The sequence below is a fragment of the Chionomys nivalis genome, chromosome 14 (assembly GCF_950005125.1).
Source record: "Chionomys nivalis chromosome 14, mChiNiv1.1, whole genome shotgun sequence".
NCBI lineage: Eukaryota > Metazoa > Chordata > Mammalia > Rodentia > Cricetidae > Chionomys > Chionomys nivalis.
This window is the reverse complement of record NC_080099.1, coordinates 48,926,564-48,947,461: the sequence shown is the minus strand read 5'-3', so window position 1 is coordinate 48,947,461 and position 20,898 is coordinate 48,926,564. Positions and strand designations below refer to the sequence as shown.

Here is a 20,898-nt window from a genome sequence, read left to right as displayed (position 1 = left end):
ACATGCATCAGGGCTGCAGCTGACTGAAATAGTTCAAGATTGCATCAGTAGAGAAGCCAGGAGGAGCCGGCAGCCTTCCTGTGATGGGGAGATGGAGACAGATGTCCAGGTGCCCACAGAGACTGGCAGGAACATGGCACAGAGAAGCCAGGAGGAGCCGGCAGCCCTCCTGTGATGAGGAGATGGAGACGGATGTCCAGGTGCCCACAGAGACTGGCGGTAACAGGGCACAGAGGAATAGCCAGGAGGAGCCGGCAGCCTTCCTGTGATGAGGAGATGGATGTCCAGGTGCCCACATGGCACAGAGAAGCCAGGAGGAGCCGGCATCCCTCCTGTGATGAGGAGATGGAGATGGATGTCCAGGTGCCCACATGGCACAGAGAAGCCAGGTCTCTGTAAAGCTCCAGGCTCTTTCCCACTCCCAGTCTTTCGGTTAAGTACTGGTCTGCCCACAACCACAAGGACATTGTCCAAGGCCAGGAGGCGGGGTGACCACATAGGGGAAGCATGCACGTAGCTTATGGCTTATACTGGGAATGAAAGAGTGTGTTCCCAAGGCGCAGATATAGCAAAGCTTCAAAACAGACTTCAGATTTCCGAAGGTCCAAACTGTATCCAAAACGGAATTTTAAAATATCACAAACGTTTACATCCATGCTTGTTCCCAATCAGAAAAACTTTACAATATCTACCATTTATCAAAAATATTTAATCTGTGCTTGTTCCCAATCAGATAAACTTCACAATACCTACTTTTATGACCATATTCCGCAAAGTCCCCGTAAAAGCCAACAAGGAGATCGAGTCCCATATGTAAAAGCAATGACCCTTTATTTTAAAGAAGTTTGCAAACTCGATCTCTCCACATGTCCAACGTATTGGAATAAATGGAGAGCCCCGAGCTCAGTTAATTTTATAGTAGTAAAGGTGGGGGTGAGGGTTTTCTGAGGTCCAGGACCACTGATTGACTGACATTTGTCTAGGGGTGTCCTGGTGAGTGGTCCTACCTACAGCGGTTGGAACGTTAGGCATTTCCTTTGGATGGTCTGTTTTGGGGTGGTGCTCAGGTAATCTCAGCTTGTGGTTCTTTCTGCAACCAGGCAATGCTTCAGGGTAAACTACTGAGACCCGGGCCTCTTGTTAAATTTATTGATGACTGAGTCCTACTCTGGTAGGTAATAATGGTTGGAAGTAAAGAACTTCCTTTGGGTGACCTGCCCATACTTAGCTTATCATGACTGCCTCCCACATCTACCATTTATCAAAATTTCCAGGGCATATGCAGAAGCAGGAAGTCAAACCAATCAAGAGACTCATGACACGGGTGCAGAAACAGTAGATAGGGACATTAAAACAGTTATCACAACTATATTCTACATAATTGAGAAAGTAGAAGAAATGCTGAGGGTGTTTAATAGTTTTGTAGAACACATACTAAGAATTCTGAAATAAAACATCTGAAGACAAAAGATTTAATATAATTCTTAAATCCAAGATGGAAAAATATGCTTGACAGAATTATCAAGAGGTTGGATGTGTCACAAACAACAAACAAAAATGTAGTACATTTGTAGATATAACATTAAAAACTATTCCAGCCACCGCTTTACTAAGCCAGCATAATCCATAAGTATATTCTAAATATTTGTCCTCATACCCACAGGTAAGTGTAATCCCATTCCTCATCAAAGAAACTTCTCTTTGCAATAGATGGAGTCTATTACAGAAAACCACAGTTAATCAAAGTGCAGAGCTGTGGAGTCCAGTCCAGTTGAATACATAACAATACAACTCCTGCGCCTTTCACAAGAAGGGGTGGGAAGAGCATAAGAGCCAGACAGAGCATCAGGGAGTTGGTTGTGAGGCTGTGTCTCCTAGTGATGTCAGAAGCTGTGCCCAATAAGTCTCATCAACTCAACTGCTTAAAAATGAGCTGAACAAACATGCGTATGTGGACAGGGGAAAGACCACAGGGCCTCAACCCTCCACAAAGAGCTCAGGATATTGAGGACTGCTCGGAGCAGGAGAATTAGTCTTCCCTAGGGGGGAGCACACCAATTAGTTATTCAATACCAAATGGTCAGGCTTAAAAACATACTTACACGTAACATTATACAGACTGAGCAGGTTATATTTAGGAGTGTATATGTGTGTGTATATATATATATATACCATATATGCATAAAATGACAATTAATGAGAGCAAGGAAGGGTATATGGGATGGTTTGTAGGGAGGAACAGGAAGGAGGAAATAATGAAACAATATTGTGATCTCAAAATAAAAAATAGCTAAAAATACTATTCCAGGTAAGACAGAGGAAGGTAAAACTGAACTTTGTGTTGATATTTGAACAAAGGCTATGGAACAATCTCAGATATGAATTCAAGTCTATGCAGAATGATGGGAACTAGAATTTAAAGAAATGCTATATACAACTCACTGAACTTGATGAAACATACAAGAATGAAAGTTACCAAGTTCCAGGACCTTAACAAATTTCAGTGTGGACTGGCTAGTGAGGGTGTCTGCTGCCACACCTGACCATGAAAGGTTAATCTCTAAGACCACACGGTAGAAAGAAAGAACCAGCTTCTAGAAATTGTCGTCCGATGACCACATGCGTGCTGGAAATTGTTTATGCCCCCACCCATATAAATAAACACAATAAAATATTCTTAATGACAGTGGGGAAATGACACTGGGATCCTCATATTTTGTTTTCTCAACACCACAGATAAAGAAAGAAAACACAAAAAGGGGGATAAGTGGACAGTGGGAAAGCAAAGGTAAGGGACAGTGCTGGAGTTAAAGTGGCCATGAGCTGTGCGTGCTGGGAACTCAACTCCAGACCTTTGCAAGAGTAACAAGTGCTCTTAAATGCTGGGCTATCTTGTCTGCCTTCAGACTCTCGTTTTGAAACAATTATTTTCTTATGCATGTGTAGTCTGTGGTTGAGAACTTGAAACAGGTCAATGAGAATGGTAATTATCCCTCTTCTAAAATATCTGTGGTCTTATCTGAGTCCACATATTAGAAAGCATGATGGCTGGAAAAATCAATCCATCACCAAGATTAATTGGCTCTACTTACATGTCTGCCATCACCATGCCTGTTACAGTAGACTTCTTATGTTTGCTTCAACTTAACTGAGCTGTGCTACCTCTGAGTAGAATATCCATCACACAGCCTAGATGACTTTTTATTGTCACCCAGCTTTTAACACTGTAGATGGGGGAACCCAAAAAGCTACCACGCAAGGCAGAGACTGCACTGACTCTTAGGATCTAACCTTGCAAGTCACTGACACTTTCTCTGCCTTCCGTTAGTTCTGAGCAACTTAAAATTCTACCAAATTTAAAGGAAAAAAAGTAAACCCCTTTCTGGAAGAATTCTGGAAGAGTGTGTGAGATAAGTAGCTCTGTGTGTGTGTGTGTGTGTGTGTGTGTGTGTGAATATGTGTGCATGTATAAGTGTGTGTAATGCAGAGACCACGCTTTCATTTCCCAGTCTCCCAGACCCAAATAATCATACAGAAACTATATTAATTACAACACTGTTTAGCCGATGGCTCATGAATATTTCTAGCTATCTCTTACATCTTAAATTAACCCATTTCTATTAGTCTATGTATTGTCAGGTGGCTGTGGCATTACCTCATTTTCTACATGTCTTGTTTCTTTGGCAGCTGACTGGCTGATGTCTGACCTTACTCCACCTTATTTCTTCCTGCATTCAGTTTAGTTTTTCCGCCTAGCTATATTCTGCCCTGCCATAGGCAAAAGCATCTTCTTTACTAGCCAATGGTAGTAAAACATATTCACAGCCTACAGAGGATAATCCCACATCAAGTGTGTATGTATGTTTTTGTGTATGATGTATGCATGTATGCGTATATATGTGTGTGATGTATATATGATGCGAATGTATATGTATATGTGTTGTGCATATGATTTGTGCATGTACAATGTATGAATGTATAATTGTGCATGTGTGTGTGTAAGTATAAGTATGGCGTGACTGTCAGAGAACATCCACAGGTGTGGGTCCTCCCCTGCCTTGTTTCAGGCAGGGTCTCAGTGGTTCCTGCACATGAAGGACCTGCTGGCTCCCAAGGATTCCAGGGAATCTGTCTCTATGTCCTGTTTTATCAAAAAATCAGTGAGATGACAGATGTGGCTTCCGAGGACACACATGAAGGTCCCCATGCTTGTACAGCACAGACTTTGCCCACATAACCCCCTCACTCCAATTTCCAGAGCCTTTCCATTTTCTGGGAATGACCTAGGAACATGTATAACATGACCCCGGAATAATCATACAGTGTGGCTTGTGCATATTAGCAATTGTCTCAGAAAAAAGATGCAGACACAAATTGGGGGTTTACATGAAAGAACATTTTTTATTGTGGAGAAATTAGACTTCAGTTTGTTGGCATGAGATTTCAGCTTGACATTTGTTTTTTGTTTTCAGCTCAGACCTTGATTTGAGTTATTCTGTGATCTAGAAATACAGATATACGGATTTATTAGGGAGGCTAAATGACAATGCAGCAGTGCCAGTAGAGAACATGAAGTAGAGCAATGACAATGTAAACGAAAATAACAAATGAGTGAAATTAATATTTGTGGGTCAAATTGCCAAAGGCTAGGAAGGGAAACCGGAGCACCAAGGATGACTCTGAAATAGGCAACATGTCAGCAATCTCTGACTTGGTATGCGTGAGGGACCAAGGCATACAGTAACATAGGCCCAGTCAGGTGTTACCACAAGATCTGCTGGTTTGGTCATGGGAGATGCCTTCCTCTGCAGATAGTTTCGAAGTCATGTATAGAGGTCAAGATCAAGACAGTGTAAGCGACAGGTGTTCAAAGCAGAGATGACACAGAAATGGGGTACTCGCTCTGATGTCCTTACTTAAATTAGGTATACTAATTCTTAGTTTTCTGAAGAACAGAAAAGAACAGCTCTATGCAGTTTGATTTTCATCCCCAGTAGGAAAACTGCAGCTAGAACACTGTTTTCTCTCCTTAATGACTAGTTCTTCTGAGTCCCGTTAGATTTTTAAAGAGACTCACACTTCCTCCTACCAACTCCTGAGACATTATCAATTAACCACATACAGCCCATCGAACATAGCAGAGCTGTAATTAAACCAAATTGCCATGTAGTAGCTTTCATTACACAACGACACAGTTTTTGTTAGGACCATAGAGAGAGTTTAATTACATGTCTAGACACCCCCTGAAGTCAGAGTAGTGGTGCTATCTTTGAATCTTTAAAGGGGAGCTTGAGCTTTGGATGACTGCAGTTTTAAGAGATCTGTGATAAGGTATATTTAGGGGATCTGTCCGTATCTTGTTAAATTCCACATTCTGCTTTGATGCATACTTAATCTAGGAATTGCTTGTGTATCTGTGAATAAAATGGGGTTAGAAGAGAAATGTACAAATTTCCACTTCTCATATGCGGTTTCCCTTTCATTTGCAGCCAAATAGCGTTTTCTCTGATGGATCCCAATATCGCCTCCTCCTTTGACCTTTCTTTTTTCTTGTGTGTCCTAATGCACTCATGCACATGTATGCTTGTATTATGTGTTTGGAGGTCAAAGGGAAAATCTCTGATCTCAGCGCCATCATTGCTTTGGCTTGAGAGGTCTTTGTTCATTTTGCCTGCTCCAGGCTAGCTGGCCAGGCTTTCCAGAATTCTCCTATCCACCTTCCATCTTGCCAGAGGAGCAATGGGATTATAGACATCCACGCTGCCAAGCTTTCTGTGACGTCTGAGGATCCTAACTCGGTTCCTCACACTTGTGTGGGAACTCTTTACCTACCTACAGTACCACTCCCCAGCCTCACTCTCTTCAGCAGAGAAACCATGCACTGTTGTGTAGACATCATCGTCTCAATACCAGTCCTTAACCTTTGAGCAGAAACTGCCTGTCCCCCGAGACTGGCTTGTGCTCTCTCATTCCCAGCCCTGCCCTGTGTCTCTTGGATCCCAAGAATGTACAGATCTTTTCTCTGTGGCCACTCTGGATATTGTCTTTCTCATACTAAAACTGGCTTGCTGTTTATTTCTTTGTAACTGAGGACATTTTTTTTTTGCGCCTTGTCTCACGCTATGCATTATTTTCTAATACAACATCTAATTACCCAAACATTTCTATAGCCTCAAGCCTGAAATCTCTTTTCTCAGACCTGATATCGTACAGTGAAAATGAGAAAATGAACTGTTCACACATGCGTCCTTTTAAAATATCCTCAGCATCCCCCAGGGAAGCTGCCCTCCCAGCAGGCACTCGCTCTAATCCTACATGCAAATGAGTTTTGTATGCTGTTCATTTGTTGGTGTCATGTGTGCCACTTCATTTTTCTATATAGGCTTATATTCTGTCAACGTGAGGTTTGTGTCTTTAAAGCTGGGCCTGTTTACCATTGCTTTCTTGCATGACAGTTATTTAAAGTGGCAACGATCCATTTAATGATTCCTGTCAAAAGAAATGTGCTTCATTAAAATTTTAACTCAGTGAACGTTTTTAGGTTTTGAGTTGAATTTAGGGAAAAAATGTTGTAAATAAAACCAGTGTCATGGACTTGACTTTTAGACATATAATTACTAAAATGTTATGACACATGCGTTTGAACATATTAGAGAGAGAATGCCTACCCGTGTTCATCCACTCGGGTAAGACTCGGTCCACAGCCAGACAGAGAATTAGAGTCTGAGTGTGCCTCTTCTTTTGTTGGCCGCTCTAGCCAGACACCCCGGATTTCCCTAGCCAGGAGCATCCAGAACTCTCTTCTCTGCCAGCAACACGTTTCCAAGGAGAATAAATGACAGCTTCTTGTGCTTTGTTGGAGAATAGTTTGAGGGGAACAAATTGGGGTAATGACTTGAAGAAATTGAACCATTTGGGAAATATTTTGGAATTAAAATTGACAGAACTTAGTTATGAATTTGATAGAAGCAGATGTGAGAGGCTCAGTCTCTGAGTTCTCTGAGGGCCTCCCTCTTACTAGGAAAACCCTCTACCACTCACGCGCACCCAGCGCTCATGTGCACCCAGTGCTCATGGCTCTTCATTAAGCTGTATTCTTAAGCCTTGTTTTCTTTGTGATACATATTTTAAAAATCCTAATGTGTGTTGTTGAGCCATAAGATTATGGTAGATCTGAAAGCATCGGAAAGAGATATCGGCACCACAAATAAAATTACACAACTGTAATTTTAACTTAATGCATGTAAGTAACTTCATTATTTTTCCTGTGTAGTACCTGCATGAAAATGGGATTGTCCATCGCGATCTCAAGCCAGAGAATCTTCTCTATGCAACTCCAGCCCCAGATGCACCTCTCAAAATTGGTAAGAAAGTTTTCAAATCTTTCAGAGCAGAAGACGTTTGTTCCATGGGATTTTAAGTTGTGTTCTATTGGGAATTGCCTCTGTTTGGTTGCCTCCAACACTTGGCCTCTATGAGTAATAATAGCGTGCCGTTTGTTAGTCCATGTATTTTTCTAGACTGTTCACCTGATGCTGTGTTCTAGACTTCCCTGGATCATTGCTGAGCTTTCAAATGAGCCCCACTCTTGGTGCTTAGTGATTATGAGGATCTCAAAAGATAACCTTGGGTTTTGTAGAAAAAAAATTTTTTGTAGAAAAATTTATAATGAAAAGTTGACTTGTGTTTTTCTTAGCTTTGAATTGACAAATTATTTGGAGCTCAATCTTATATAATGAAGAACTTTAGAATACTTGGTATAAATTAGCAAATGTAGACTATGAATCTCTTGTTTATATTAGCGGAGAAAACTCAAAGACCATATTTCCAAATTGTTCTCCCCAGAATGCTGTTCCCTAATTGAAGAAAAACTCCCTTGTATGTCTGAGTGTTTGTGGAGGGCATAGTCTTACAACAAAGGGTCTGTGCTTGGTCAAATAAGTTAGAAAATGGCAAATAAAATATTTTTTTCTACATTGCCTTATAAAACCTTAAAAGTGCTAACGTGTGGACCAACATATCATTATCTACACTACAAGACTTTCTCAAACTATTGACTCTAGAAATCCACCCCATAAAGCATCCAGAAAAACCATAAAGATGAAATTTGGGCAATTCTCATCTACCCATTGAAATTATCCTATTAGGAGAAAATACATTTTATTTCCCATATACTTGATAAAGCAAATTTTCATTTCCAAAGACAGATGTGAGGTAGAATCTGTATCAAAGCCCCCTCAGGTTGCTAGGCTTCCTTGCTTCTCCATCAGAGCTAAGCTGATGTGTCCCTAGCCAGACCCAGAAAGACAAATGCTGTATGTACTCACTCATAAGTGACTTTTAGATGTAAAGCAAAGAAAAACCAGCCCACAGCTCACAACCCCACAGAACACAGACAACAAAGAGGACCCTAAGAGAGACATCCATGGATCTAATCTACATGGGAAGTAGAGAAAGACACGGTCTCCTGAGTAAACTAGGAGCATGCAGACCATGGTAAGAGAGTAGAAGGGGAGGGAAGAGGCAAGGAGGGGAGCAGAGAAAAATGTATAGCTCAACATAAACAATAAAAAACAAACAAACAAGTGTTAATACCTATGAAAATTAAGTTGCTCTACCAGAGAGGACTTGGGGAAGCATTCTGAAAAGCCTGCTGGGCAGCCAGCTCACTCTGTTAATCACTCCTGAAAGACAGTGGGCAGCAGGGGTTTCCATTTCCTTTGACATGACTTTCAAAGATTTGATCCTTAAAGAAATCTCTTTAGATGGATGGATAGATGCTAATTTGGGCAGGAAAGCCTTGCTTTCTGTAGGGCTGCCTGTTGTGTTCAGTGATGCGGTCAAGCACCTCGTGGAAACATGGGTGTATCTTTGAAGTCTAAAATGGTATCCGTTCTGCACCTGCCTCCCTTGAAGAATGGCCTCAAGCAGCCTTCTGACATGCTTGAAAGAGAGGTCACTCAGCAATGGGTCATAGCTGTAGCAACTTGGATAATATTTTACTTCAATATATAGAAGGATAAATAGAAAGAATTTAGACTGCCCCCAAAAGGCTTCACTTGTTATATGAGCATAAATTATTATCTGTCAAACATTGGCAACTGATGTTATTTGTTTTCAATCAGAATAAGCTTTAGACATTTCTGTTTATTTTCATGGCATCTATGGAAATCTGTATTTTGTTTCACCAGTGAGTTAAAGACTCAGGATTATGTCACTAACCCTGTACTCTCTCTGGGAGATACTGTTACATGAACTCAGGAATTCTTACAAGCACCACAGTTACTGTTCTGAAGAAAAATTCTTTACATGTTAATGTTTTTGAGATTTAAAGAAAAATCAAGCATTATAACTTATTTATAAATGTATTGGCGTCATGTTTTCCCAAGTTAAAGGAATGATTGAGTGACTATTTATTTTAGCTTCAGAAAATCTTGTTTCCACCCACACCCTCCCACCATCAGATCAGAAGTAAACAAATACATTAGTTTTGTTTTTGTAAAGCTGAAGTACTTATAAAAGCTGAGAAAAGTCTTGGCATGCTAAATTCTTCTCTTGTGTTTCTAGCTGATTTTGGACTTTCTAAAATTGTGGAACACCAAGTGCTCATGAAGACAGTGTGCGGAACTCCGGGGTACTGCGGTATGCTCTTTAACATTGACATTTTACCTCTATTGAAATCTATTTTTACCTAATGACCTGATTTTACTTGAACTCCCAGTGTCTCCATTTATTGATGTTTTGAGGTGGTAATTAAATGGCGTGGCCTCGGTCACAGCATGACTAAGGGGTATATAAATGACACTTGGGTCACCCTTTGTCTTTCCTGCGGGACTTGGGGACTTGGGAATGTGGAATGTAGGACACCTGTGTCAGAGAGTACCTGTCGGGCCACAGCTACTCTAGGAGACTTCTGTGCAGGACAGGCAGCCAGTAGGGAGCAGGGCAGGGCAACAGTAGGGTGTTTGGTCGCAATTGAAGCCACTGGCCCTTCCTGACTTTCTTTGCTTTTCGTTAGGAGAGTGTCTAAGGAGAATGGATGCTTTCATTTAGAGGGCACACAAGGCAATGAGAATGGGGCAGCTGCGTTTGTTACCAGAGCTCACAAGCAAAATACCCTGGACTCTAGTTCTGGATATTCAGCTATGTCAAGAGAAAATGACATAAAATATATAAAATGGAAAAATAGATTTATTGCCAATCTTCTCCCAAACTGAAAGAAGCCTTCCTTCACAGTCTGTTTCTGCACCCCCATAGCAGTTTTACAGAAGGGGCACTAGAGATAGGGACAAGGCATAGGTAGATTCCAGCTGGGGATTCCAGCAGTCAGGCGGAGTGACATCTTCCTCCTGACAGGGACTAGGGCTTGAAGACAGATACTGATCCTGACCTTAGCATGATACAATGTTTCTTTTAGGGAACTGCAACTGAAAAAGACATTATAAGAAATCCCCTATTTGAAGTTCATGGCATATGTTACTTAGGCTATCTATGTGACTATCTAGCTGTGTTTCCCAAGAAAACTCTTCCAGCCACCCTTGAAGTCGGTGCTAATGCCCCTCCATCCCATTGCCTCCTCACCCAGGACGAGTGGAAGGCACCCTGTGTAGACTCCTCGGTTCACAGATAAATATAAAGCTTTTGACTCATACTAACATAAACCACAGTCCCTTTTTATCACCAAATTAAAGGTAACAATACCCTAACCAGAAATAAAATAGCTTGCAGACATTACCAAGTGTTCCTAAAGTTGGTGATCAACAAACAGGCAACAAATCAATGAAAATTTTGACTCTAGGCAAAGAGACTTAAAGCTTCAAGTCATCACTTCAGAGTCTCCTCCTGGTATTAGAATCTCTTCAGATACTGTACCTTTTGCTCACCTCTTCAGTAAACACATATTCATTCCCTGCTGTATACGTAGGCCACTGCCTCACACAGGAACAATGTATCCCACACTCTCTCCAAAGGAGAGCCTCACAGACCCTAGAGGAGCAGGCTCATAGGCCCAGAAGTCACAGTGCCTAAGGAACTCTGTGCCCATATCTTATAGATGTGTACAAAAGCCATTATGAGAACAGGAAGGGGGACGTGTTTGGAGGTACTGGACATTTTCTTCTATGGCATCTGTATTTATAGATAAACAGAATTACATAATTGACTCATTCTAATAATCTTTAACACACAGAGATGAGATTGGGAAAAATATAATAAAGTATTCTTTGAAACGAATGTATGCTGAAGTGCCCAGAATTTGAGTTCTGGATAATGCTAACATTAATTTTTTTAACATTCTAATTTTACAAAGGACCAAAAAAAGTATCATTCCACAAGATCCCACATTTCATTGTTAGTGGACTCAGGCATAAGAATTCATGTATTTCAAAGCCAAAATATATTGGCTATCTCCTTTAAAAATCAATACAGATAAGTAAGTCAATATATTATTTCTTTTATTATACAATGACTTGGTGTTAGCCTCAAACTTGTGGTGAATCTCCTGTTTCAACCTCACAGAGATTCTAAGTGAGCACCACCACACCTAATATAACTTTATAAAACTTCAGATATACCACTATGTCACTGTAGGAAGCAAAAGTCAAAATACACACATCGTCAGAATAACCTGGATATTCCTTATCTGTATCCATGTTCATATACACATTTTATAATTTTGTTTTTAGTACGTTAGCTTTCCTGGTGGATTTAAAAAATTCCTTATAATTTATTTTTCATAAATACAATAATAGTACGGAATTAGGTACTTATCTTACCATTAAATGTTTACATTGTGCCAAGTTTTTTTTTTTTTTTTTTTTTTTTGGTTTTTGGAGACCGGGTTTCTCTGTAGCTTTGGAGCCTGTCCTGGAACTAGCTCCTGTAGACCAGGCTGGTCTCGAACTCACAGAGATCCGCCTGCCTCTGCCTCCCGAGTGCTGAGAGTAAAAGCGTGCGCCACCACCGCCCGGCTGTGCCAAGTATTCTTGTTCTAGGTCATATGGTTTCTGAAATTGAGTAGCATGTTGACTAATAGTAAGTCCAAAAAACTTAAGGTAACTGTGGCCTAGCGGAGTCACAGGACACTTCCTGCTTGACAGTGTCCCCTAGACATAGCGGGAAGTAGAATTATGAAATCGCAACAATATGGTTGTCTGAGTCAGACTGGTATAATGACAACACGAGTTGTCATGCCAGCATGGACAGGAAAATTCTACATGCTTTAACCCTGTGTGAGCGACTTTGGGCGGGTCAATGGCGCTGAGTGAGGGAGAATCACTTTCTTCCAAGGAGGACATTCGGTGTGTCGTCTTATCCCAAATGGTCAGTTCTGGACCCGTGTATATATAAGCAATGCTAAAAATGGACTCGGTAGGTTTGATACACATGTTCTCAATAATAATTAGAGGTCGTGGGTTTGTGAGAAGTGGGGAGTGGTGTGGGGTGCGGGAGCGAGGAGGGGTGGGAGGGGAGTGAGGAAGTGCAGTGCTCATGTATAAAGCTCACACAAACCCTTTTTAAAAAGTGCTCGTTATGGCTTAGACAAGGGAGAGGATGGCACACTCATGCTCAGAGTCTAAAACAAGCAATCCTGAGGGCTTCCACCGCTGTGACTGTGTGAAGGCTACTGATCTCTGCTGGGGACTCAGACTTGGTCTCAGTCCAAGTTAGCTGCTTGAACTCAGTCATCTCTGTGTTCTGTACACGGGGGGGGGGGGGAGACCAAAAGAAAAAAAGAACACAACAACATAAACAATGCACACCTTCTTATAGTCAAACACATGCTGAAACCACACGTCGTTTATGTTTCCATCATATTGCTCATATCTACTCAGCTTCTACACTCTGAGATTCTGGCAATGTTCCCATTAGTGGGACATTACTGTCCTAAACTAACTGAGAGTTCTGTTGCAAAGTGATGTCATAAATTTTCAGATGCTGTAACAAAATATTTTAGACGGGGTTACTTGCAAACAGTAGAAATTTATTTCTCTCCATTCTGTGAGTTCAGTAGTCTGGGATCAAGAAACTGGCTTATTAGTTTTCTAGCAAGATTTTCCTGTTTTCTCTGAGATAATGCTGTCTATTTTGTCCTCACAGGGTGACAGTTGATAGTTTCTCTTGAGCCTCTTCTGTAGGCCCTAATTCTACTCATGTAGGCTCCACCCTGAAGGTCTTATCAGTCAGTTTTTTTTCTTTTCATTAGTAAGTCTTTCTAATATTTGTATCTTATCAAATTTTCATATTTGGCACCATTTTAAGGATAAAATATGAATTACCAAACTGATAGTAGTTTAAATCAGTATCCTGTCAACCCCAGCTAAGTGGTTTATCCCCTCATTTGTTTTTTTTCCATTTGCAAGCCATCTATAGTAGCACTAAACCAGGTAGCACTAAACTCCCTGCATTATGATATTTCTGATTCTTAACTTTGGAAAGATTCCCCCCTTTTAACCTAATTTCCCCTTTAAGGATTCCCAGGTGTCTCAGCAGATCTGCTGATGCTGGAGGCATCGGCAGAGCTGGGTATGGCATTAATCAACCGCAGTGAGGATGTGCAACTGTGCTGGCAGGGAGGGCAAGCACAGCGGGGTGCCACTAGCCACACACCGGGTCAGGGGCCGCTGTGGCTGCACTCATGCCCTGTGGGGAAGGGGGGTGGGGTTGAGCCATCTGAAAAACTAATGCAGGGAAACTGATAGGAGAAACCTGAGTGGCTAGCCACCTGCCCTGAGCACCAGAGGCTCTGCACGGCTTTGGCATGATTTAAGGCCATGTATTGGATACCAGATATTGAAGCTTCTTTTATTGTTTTATTAAAAAATAAAACTCGGGAGTTAAATATGGGAATAAACCTAAGAGAGCTGTAGAGGAAAAGAGAAAACAATCACCTATTCTTTTCTCCACCTTCCTCAAAACAAAAACAAAAACAAACCCATGCATCTCTCCTTGACACTCCTTATTCCTCTTGTGTGTCCCTGTAACTTCCTCTGAGCCAGTCAGAAAACTCTATGGTCCACTCTGGCCAGCTTAGTATGGACGTCATCTATGAATCAAGGTCTGACTCTATTGTCAGTTTCAGAGTGGCAACACAGACAAATCTCCCACAACACATTGGTTGGTGTAAAATACTAAGTATAGCCAGGAGATGAAGAACTGAACAAGCACAGAAGACGACAATCAAAAATGAGGAAATGAGTGTTCTCTGTGAATCCTTTTTATGACAACAAGCAAGCTATGTCCTCAGGGATGTAAGAACAGACACGGGTATAGCACAATTGATAAACACCCAGAGATGGGTTCATTCTGAAGGTCAGAAAGCAAAACAACCAGCCACTGGCTCTTACCTCTACCTCAGTCCAAAAATGGCAATCCTGTCTCCAGGAATCCTCAGAATGAAACTGTGTTTGAGAGCTGTCTCCTCCCATCTTATATTCCTCTCTAGGGCTGGGATTAAAGGCATGCACCACTACTGCCTGGTTTCTATGGCAAACTAGTGTGGCTACTGGGATTAAAGGTGTGTGTCACCACTGCCTGGTCTGTAAGACTGACCAGTGTGGCTGTTTTACTCTCTGATCTTCAGGCAAGCTTTATTTATTAAAATACAAGTGAAATATCACTACACATGGGAATGATTCTTTCTTTTGACACACAGATTGGGCATTGTAAGAAGGAACGATTCGTTTATTGATAAAAGGAACACTGAATGTTAACTGTGTTAATAGACTCCCTGATCACCTCTGAAGTCACAAGGATAAACACATCTGTCCTGCTCTTCAAAGACTTCATGGGCTACAAACTTATCAAGGTTTATTTGTGACGATTTTTCTATTTATCTGAGCCAAAGGCTCAGGGATACAGAGGAATGGTACTAGCCGTGGCTATAGGTATGTTAGAAGGAGAGGCGTGTGAGCTCCATACTGAAGGGAAAAGGAGTTCAGGAGAGAGGTGGCCATGGCACTCTGAGTGGGCACAGGAGAGAGCAGACTCCTGGAGGAGTGGTACACCTTGCTGTTCCACCTTTGTCACAGTGGCTGTGCTTTAAACTACGAGTGGCACGGGGGCTTGTCTGTCCCCCAGACAATGGCTCTGTTGCTGCTGCTAAAGGTGGCTTTAACTAAACCTCTACTGTTCCAATAATAAAATTGAAAGGCTAGTTCAGAGAGTTAGAGCAGCAACTGGCTAACTTTCTCTTTACTGGAGTCCCCAGGAGCCCTCTCCTTCCACACTGCCCAACTAAACAAACCCAGGTTATGCTCCTTCCTGCTACTTCCTATCAACCAGCTGCTAACCGCACCTCTCTGAGCTCAAGTTACTTTTATTTAATTAGTGGCAAGGCATCTTTACATTGTTAAACAAATGCAGACTAAGCAAATGTAACACACCTATGCCTAGTTAAACAAATACACTACAACAGCACCTGTCTAGTCCAGAAGCCTCTTCTCTCCTTGCCGCTTTGCAGAGCTGGAACACCGAGTCCTTGGACTGAGGTACAGACGTATTTGGAAAGGTAGGATGCATCTATCAGAAAGGAGTCTGCATGGCCTCACGTGAACACACACCCTGCTACTTACACACATAAACAGATAATTAAAAATAAAAAGTACTTTAAGAGAATCTGTATGCCACTCTAAGGAATTCAGAAGTTTTGGTCAGGAATGGCAAGTCAATGAAGGCTTTCAATCAGTATGATATTTTGAAGTCGAGGCTGTGTTTTACAAATATCTGACACATAACAAACAAATTTGGAGGGAACAGATTTAGATAACAGCCAAGACAGGAAGCTTTGTAAATACTCTTTCCTGCCTTTTAATGACAAAGCTTTAAATAGCTTCTCCTCAGATAAAATAGTTGACCTACTCTTAAATCAGTTTAGATAGCATTGTAAAAATACTGTTTAGTGCATTGTCCTTGGCATATGCAGGTTCATTAATAGATAGTCATCTGATAACAGTGGCCTATTTGACATTATTGTTGTTCATCATCTTCATCATCATCATCATCGCAGACGTGCACACTGCCCTAGAGCATGTGTAACAGGGACAGAGGGAGCTGAATGGTCAAAGGGGATTAATCCTCCCTTTCTGCTACAACGGCAGCTCACCAGGAAAGGAGTCATTTGCTGTAATGGAAAGAGATGAACTAGCAAAGAAGACTGCTTACCTCAGGGACTATTTTGGCAATTCAGGGGGGAAATGGTGCTTTATGGTCTCCGAAGTGCTGGAAAGAAAATGTATGGAATCACAATCATATAGGCTGAGCAGGTTTGCAATATTTTTCAACATGAGTAAGGCCAATATATTCAAAAACAAAATTCAAATTGTGTATAAATGTATATTTACTTAACCAAGTTCTTGAAGTACACTAGATATGTCTTTAGAATGGAGGTGGCAGTGGAGGTGACTTTGTACAGTAGCACAGGAAACTAAGGAAAAAAAACAGAGATCATAATGACACCAGAGCACAGGAAGCAGAAAACCTAGACCTAAAGCCACCTGTAGGACTTTGAACTGAGGAAGTGATTTCATTATAAAAATGAATAGTTTTTTCACTTAATTATAAAAATGAATAGTTACAATCATCTGTTTTTAAAATGAGACCAATCAGAAGCCATCTAAACCATACTTTCAGAGTTTCGCTCAATTCCAGCCATCGTCACTCAGCACAGATAAGTACTGTCGTTAGTTTTGGTTGTGTTCTTCCGAGAATAAGTAGGTATATGGAGGAAATTGCCCACTTAGAGAATACATTAAGGAGGAAGCCTAAGTGAAGGGCTGGGGAGAGTCCTTATTCTGCAGCAGAGAGCATGACTTTACTCGGGGATTGTATTTTATGATATCACAACTCGGTGGAGCCACCAGATGACAGAGAGGACACTCAGGAAAAGGAATGATTATGCTCATGGGTTTTAGAGAGCATGAACACTCAAACCCTGTAGGGCGGTGGAGGAAAGAAAGCAGATGCTCAGGCTGCAAAAGACAGCAGTTGGGGTAGGTTCCCGCATTGGTCTTTGTAAGGAGTCCCAAGAGAAAACCAAGGCTGGGCAGTGTGAAGAGGTGAGAGAGAGGGAGAGAGAGAGAGAGAGAGAGAGAGAGAGAGAGAGAGAGAGAGAGAGAGAGAGAGAGAGAGAGAAAGTGCATACAAGTGTGTGGTCTAGATACCCACCACCTTTCTCTGGGATGATTAAGGGAGAGAGTTATTGCTTCCTGGGACTTAAGGGCCAGGTAGTAGAGGCTGTCTCTGTATTTGTTAGCTTGAATAAGAAATCATGCATAGCCGCAATGGGACCCATTAATGATATAAAAAATGTGAAATTGTATAAAAAAGAACTAATATTTATAATACAGATACTTTATGTTAGTCGAGGGAGATGCCTAGCAACCATGCAACTGGGAAGAGAGAGGCAGGATGGGGCTGTTCTGATCGCCTGTAGTAAGGGTGATTATATCGAAGGTCAGTTATTCTCCTGTGCATGGTTCCTATTTTAACAGAAGGCTTTCCAAATTACATCCTTTGAGAGAACAAGTGTTTATGTTACACCATCTGCCATATCTGGAAATAAAGCAGGAAAAGCTACCCACTCTTGTTCTTAGAACCTTTGCCCAGCGCTGTTAATAAGAGGATTGTTTTGTAAGAGAATTGCAAAAGAAAAATCAGAGATGTTTCATGTTTAAGCAAATGCTCATTATTTCCTAAGAAATGTACATGTTCAAAACCAAGTTCTAGTAGTGTGTGTGTGTGTGTGTATTTTATATTATATATTTCTGGCCCAGACAACGGGAACTTATGACTAACATTCCAAAGTTATCCATAAAGTGCTCAGTACTGAAGGGATTCTCAATATCTTTTCATTGAAGAAAAAGCATAGATTTCAATATACATTATAAGGGGTCTTTGCTCTTGATAAACATGCTACAATGTAACTGTGCAATATTAAATGCCATGCTGATCACAAAATGTAATTAAAAGTATAAAAGAGACCAATATGACAATGGGCTAGGTAAAAGATTATTTCTGTCTGATGTCAATCACCTCGTTTGTTCATTAGCTTGATTAATTAAACTATGTATGTTCATATTTTATATTTGTACCTCTGCACTTATTCAAATCCTACTTTCAGATCCCAGAAGCTGTTAAGAATTTATTTTCCTTCAACATTTGCCAAGGTCTCATTATTTTTTGAGACAGATCTATTGGCATAATTCAGATGAGATATTAATGCATAAAAATGTCCCACATTCTAATCGCATGAGCATAGCAGTGTTTTCCCATTTGCAGGCTTTGGTAATGGCAAATATGTGTTGTGTTTCTGTTTAAACCAAAATGAAAGCTAATTATGAGCAACTAGTGAATGGGTTGCCACCGTATGTTACGCTCTTGGCAACTCCACAGGCACCTGTTCCTGTCAGTGATAGTCTGAGAGCTTCCATAGTTAGAGGAATATTAACTATCCCATAATCCAGACTATTGCTGCCTTTATGTTAGAAATGCACATGGCATCATGACAGACTGATTCTGCCATGTTTATCATACTAAAAATTAATGTGGTATCATAAAAAAGATTAGTACTTAAATATAGGTGGCTAAATGCAGGCCTTCTGCAGTTGGCATATGAGGGGCATGAATGTGTGGGATGCCATGTAAATCGAGTTCCTTACCTTCCCCTCCTTGCTCTGGAAAAAAAAATGAGAAAGCATCAGCACCGATCTAATGCTCAGTATTGGACTCACGTGTGTCTTTCCTATGTAGGCAAAAGCATGTCCAGCAAGTGCAAGGCTTCATGTGTGTCTCTCCTATGTAGGCGAAAGCATGTCCAGCATGTGCAAGGCCTCACGCGTGTCTTTCCTATGTAGGCAAAAGCATGTCCAGCACGTGCAAGGCCATGGTTTTGCACTCCAGCACTGCAAAGAGCAATGAACAGTTTTGTCATAATTTTAATCATTAATTGATTTAAACATTAACCTCTTTATTCAAATCTTCTAATTTTTCTATCTAACCTATGTAAGAGGAATTTGACTTGAGGTCTTTGAAAAAGCATCATCGCTGATAGAGTTCTTTAGTTTGAACGTTTGTCTCTTAAGGTTTAACAAGCATCAATTTTGGACTTTATGCTTTGTGATAATTATAACTTTATGAATAAGAATAATCAGGTCCAGGAATGGAGAATAGACTTTTAAAAGGTAAAGTACAAGAATAAATGGTAGCGAAGTCACTTAAAACCTTTCAAAGACCCAGTTAGATGTCCAAATAGTGGCTGGACTGATGTTTTTTGACTAGGTAAATATGGAGCTATCTAGAAGAGTTTTCTGACAAAGTTGGAAATGACTGCACAGAAAGTAGGATGTGAGCAGACTAGGGAGCAGGCTGGGGCTCATGGGGGCAGGCTGAGCATATGATCCTTCAGCACCTGGGTGTTCTGGGGTACACTGTCTGGTCTCTTCTCACAGAGGGCAGTGAGCAGTTTAGAGAGGATGCTAGGCCCTGGAAGACTGTGCCAAGGAATTCATGTTTGTTTGAGTAGTTGTTAGGAGTATAGGTTTCTGATATTTTTACAGTATGAACAAAAATTTGATTAAATTATAGATTAATATTTTAACAAATTAAAAATCAAAGTTATCTACTTTGCTTTGTACACATGTGTGTGCACATGTCATGTACATACACATACATGTGCATGCATGCACACACACAATACCAGTTTTAAGGATATGGAAAGTAATAGGTTCTAAAGAAGAAATATATTTTACAGATCTTCTAAAAAAAAAGTGTATCTCCTTCAATTTTGAACAGTCGGGTGAAGCTGACACTTCTTTGTGGCCTGTAGATGTCACTTCTTGGGGCTGAGGATGCAGGCTGGCAATACAGCCCCTGCCTAAGCATAGGCAAAGCCTTGGATTTGATTCCCAGCATTTAAAACATGCCATTAAACACTTGTAACAACACACGCTTTCTCTGCCTTTATCCCCACAGATACTATGATAACTCCCTGGAATTGCCAGATTGCTACTTTTAAAAATTTTTAAACATTATTTGACAATTTTGTATTGCTTCTTAAAAAGAAAATAACCTAGAAAGTTCACTCTGCCAAAATTCAGTACAAATTATAACTAGCCTATAGTGCATCAGAAGAGAATTCTGTTTCGCTGTCAACAAAAGAGAAAGATAACCAACTGTTTATGTTTTTTAACATACATACTCACTAATATGGAAAACATAGGGACTTTGTTCTTCAGAAAATAAGATTGATCATCTAAAATTGAAACTTCCTCTCTAGTTTCTTTAAAAACAGAGTATGTTCATTCCTGAAAAGTCAACAGCTAGAAGAACTGTAAAGGAATCGGATGACCCTGCCCATCTCATCAAGTAAGGAATAGTCTCAACCAAGTTTAATCAAAAATGCACACAGATAACTTCTACTTTATAATGAAAAATTTAAAAACCAAGGATGAGCTAAATGCATAGCACATCTCACTTGTGCTGCCTCTGATTTTCTACTGCCCTGGCCGGTGTGTCATGTTATAATTTCTGGGAGAGATGGGAAAGAGAGAGAAAGGAAGGTCAAGGATGCTATAAGCAGGTTGGAGAGGGCACCCAAATGCACCCCCTCTCTGACAGTATCTCTCCTCCCTGAGGTGAGATCTGCCCCAGGCCAGCTGGATCAGATGAACTGGTGATGGTATTGGGAACACATGTAGGGCTGGGCACACGTAAGAGCAGAAGGAAATACAATTGTCAGGCTCATCTTCTGATCTTAGAAAAGACAGGGATGCAGCAGATCAGATAACAGCTTAAGCCAACTCAGAAGCTTGAAATTTCGAGAAAAACAAGTGTCTTCTTGTATTAGGTTGATACTGTACTAATTATACGGTAAACCCTGAGGAGTGTAAGATGTATAGACAT

At 40.8% G+C, this 20,898-nt stretch overlaps 1 protein-coding gene across 1 annotated transcript in view; it reads left to right on the top strand.

Moving 5' to 3' along the window:
* The window catches only part of Camk4 (calcium/calmodulin dependent protein kinase IV), a 219,253-nt gene that overhangs the window by 181,621 nt on the left and 16,734 nt on the right, over positions 1-20,898 (top strand). Inside the window, exons 6-7 of the mRNA XM_057788646.1 lie at positions 7,274-7,364; positions 9,568-9,642. Of these exons, the coding sequence (XP_057644629.1) occupies positions 7,274-7,364; positions 9,568-9,642 (166 nt within the window). The remainder of the gene's footprint in view (positions 1-7,273; positions 7,365-9,567; positions 9,643-20,898) is intronic.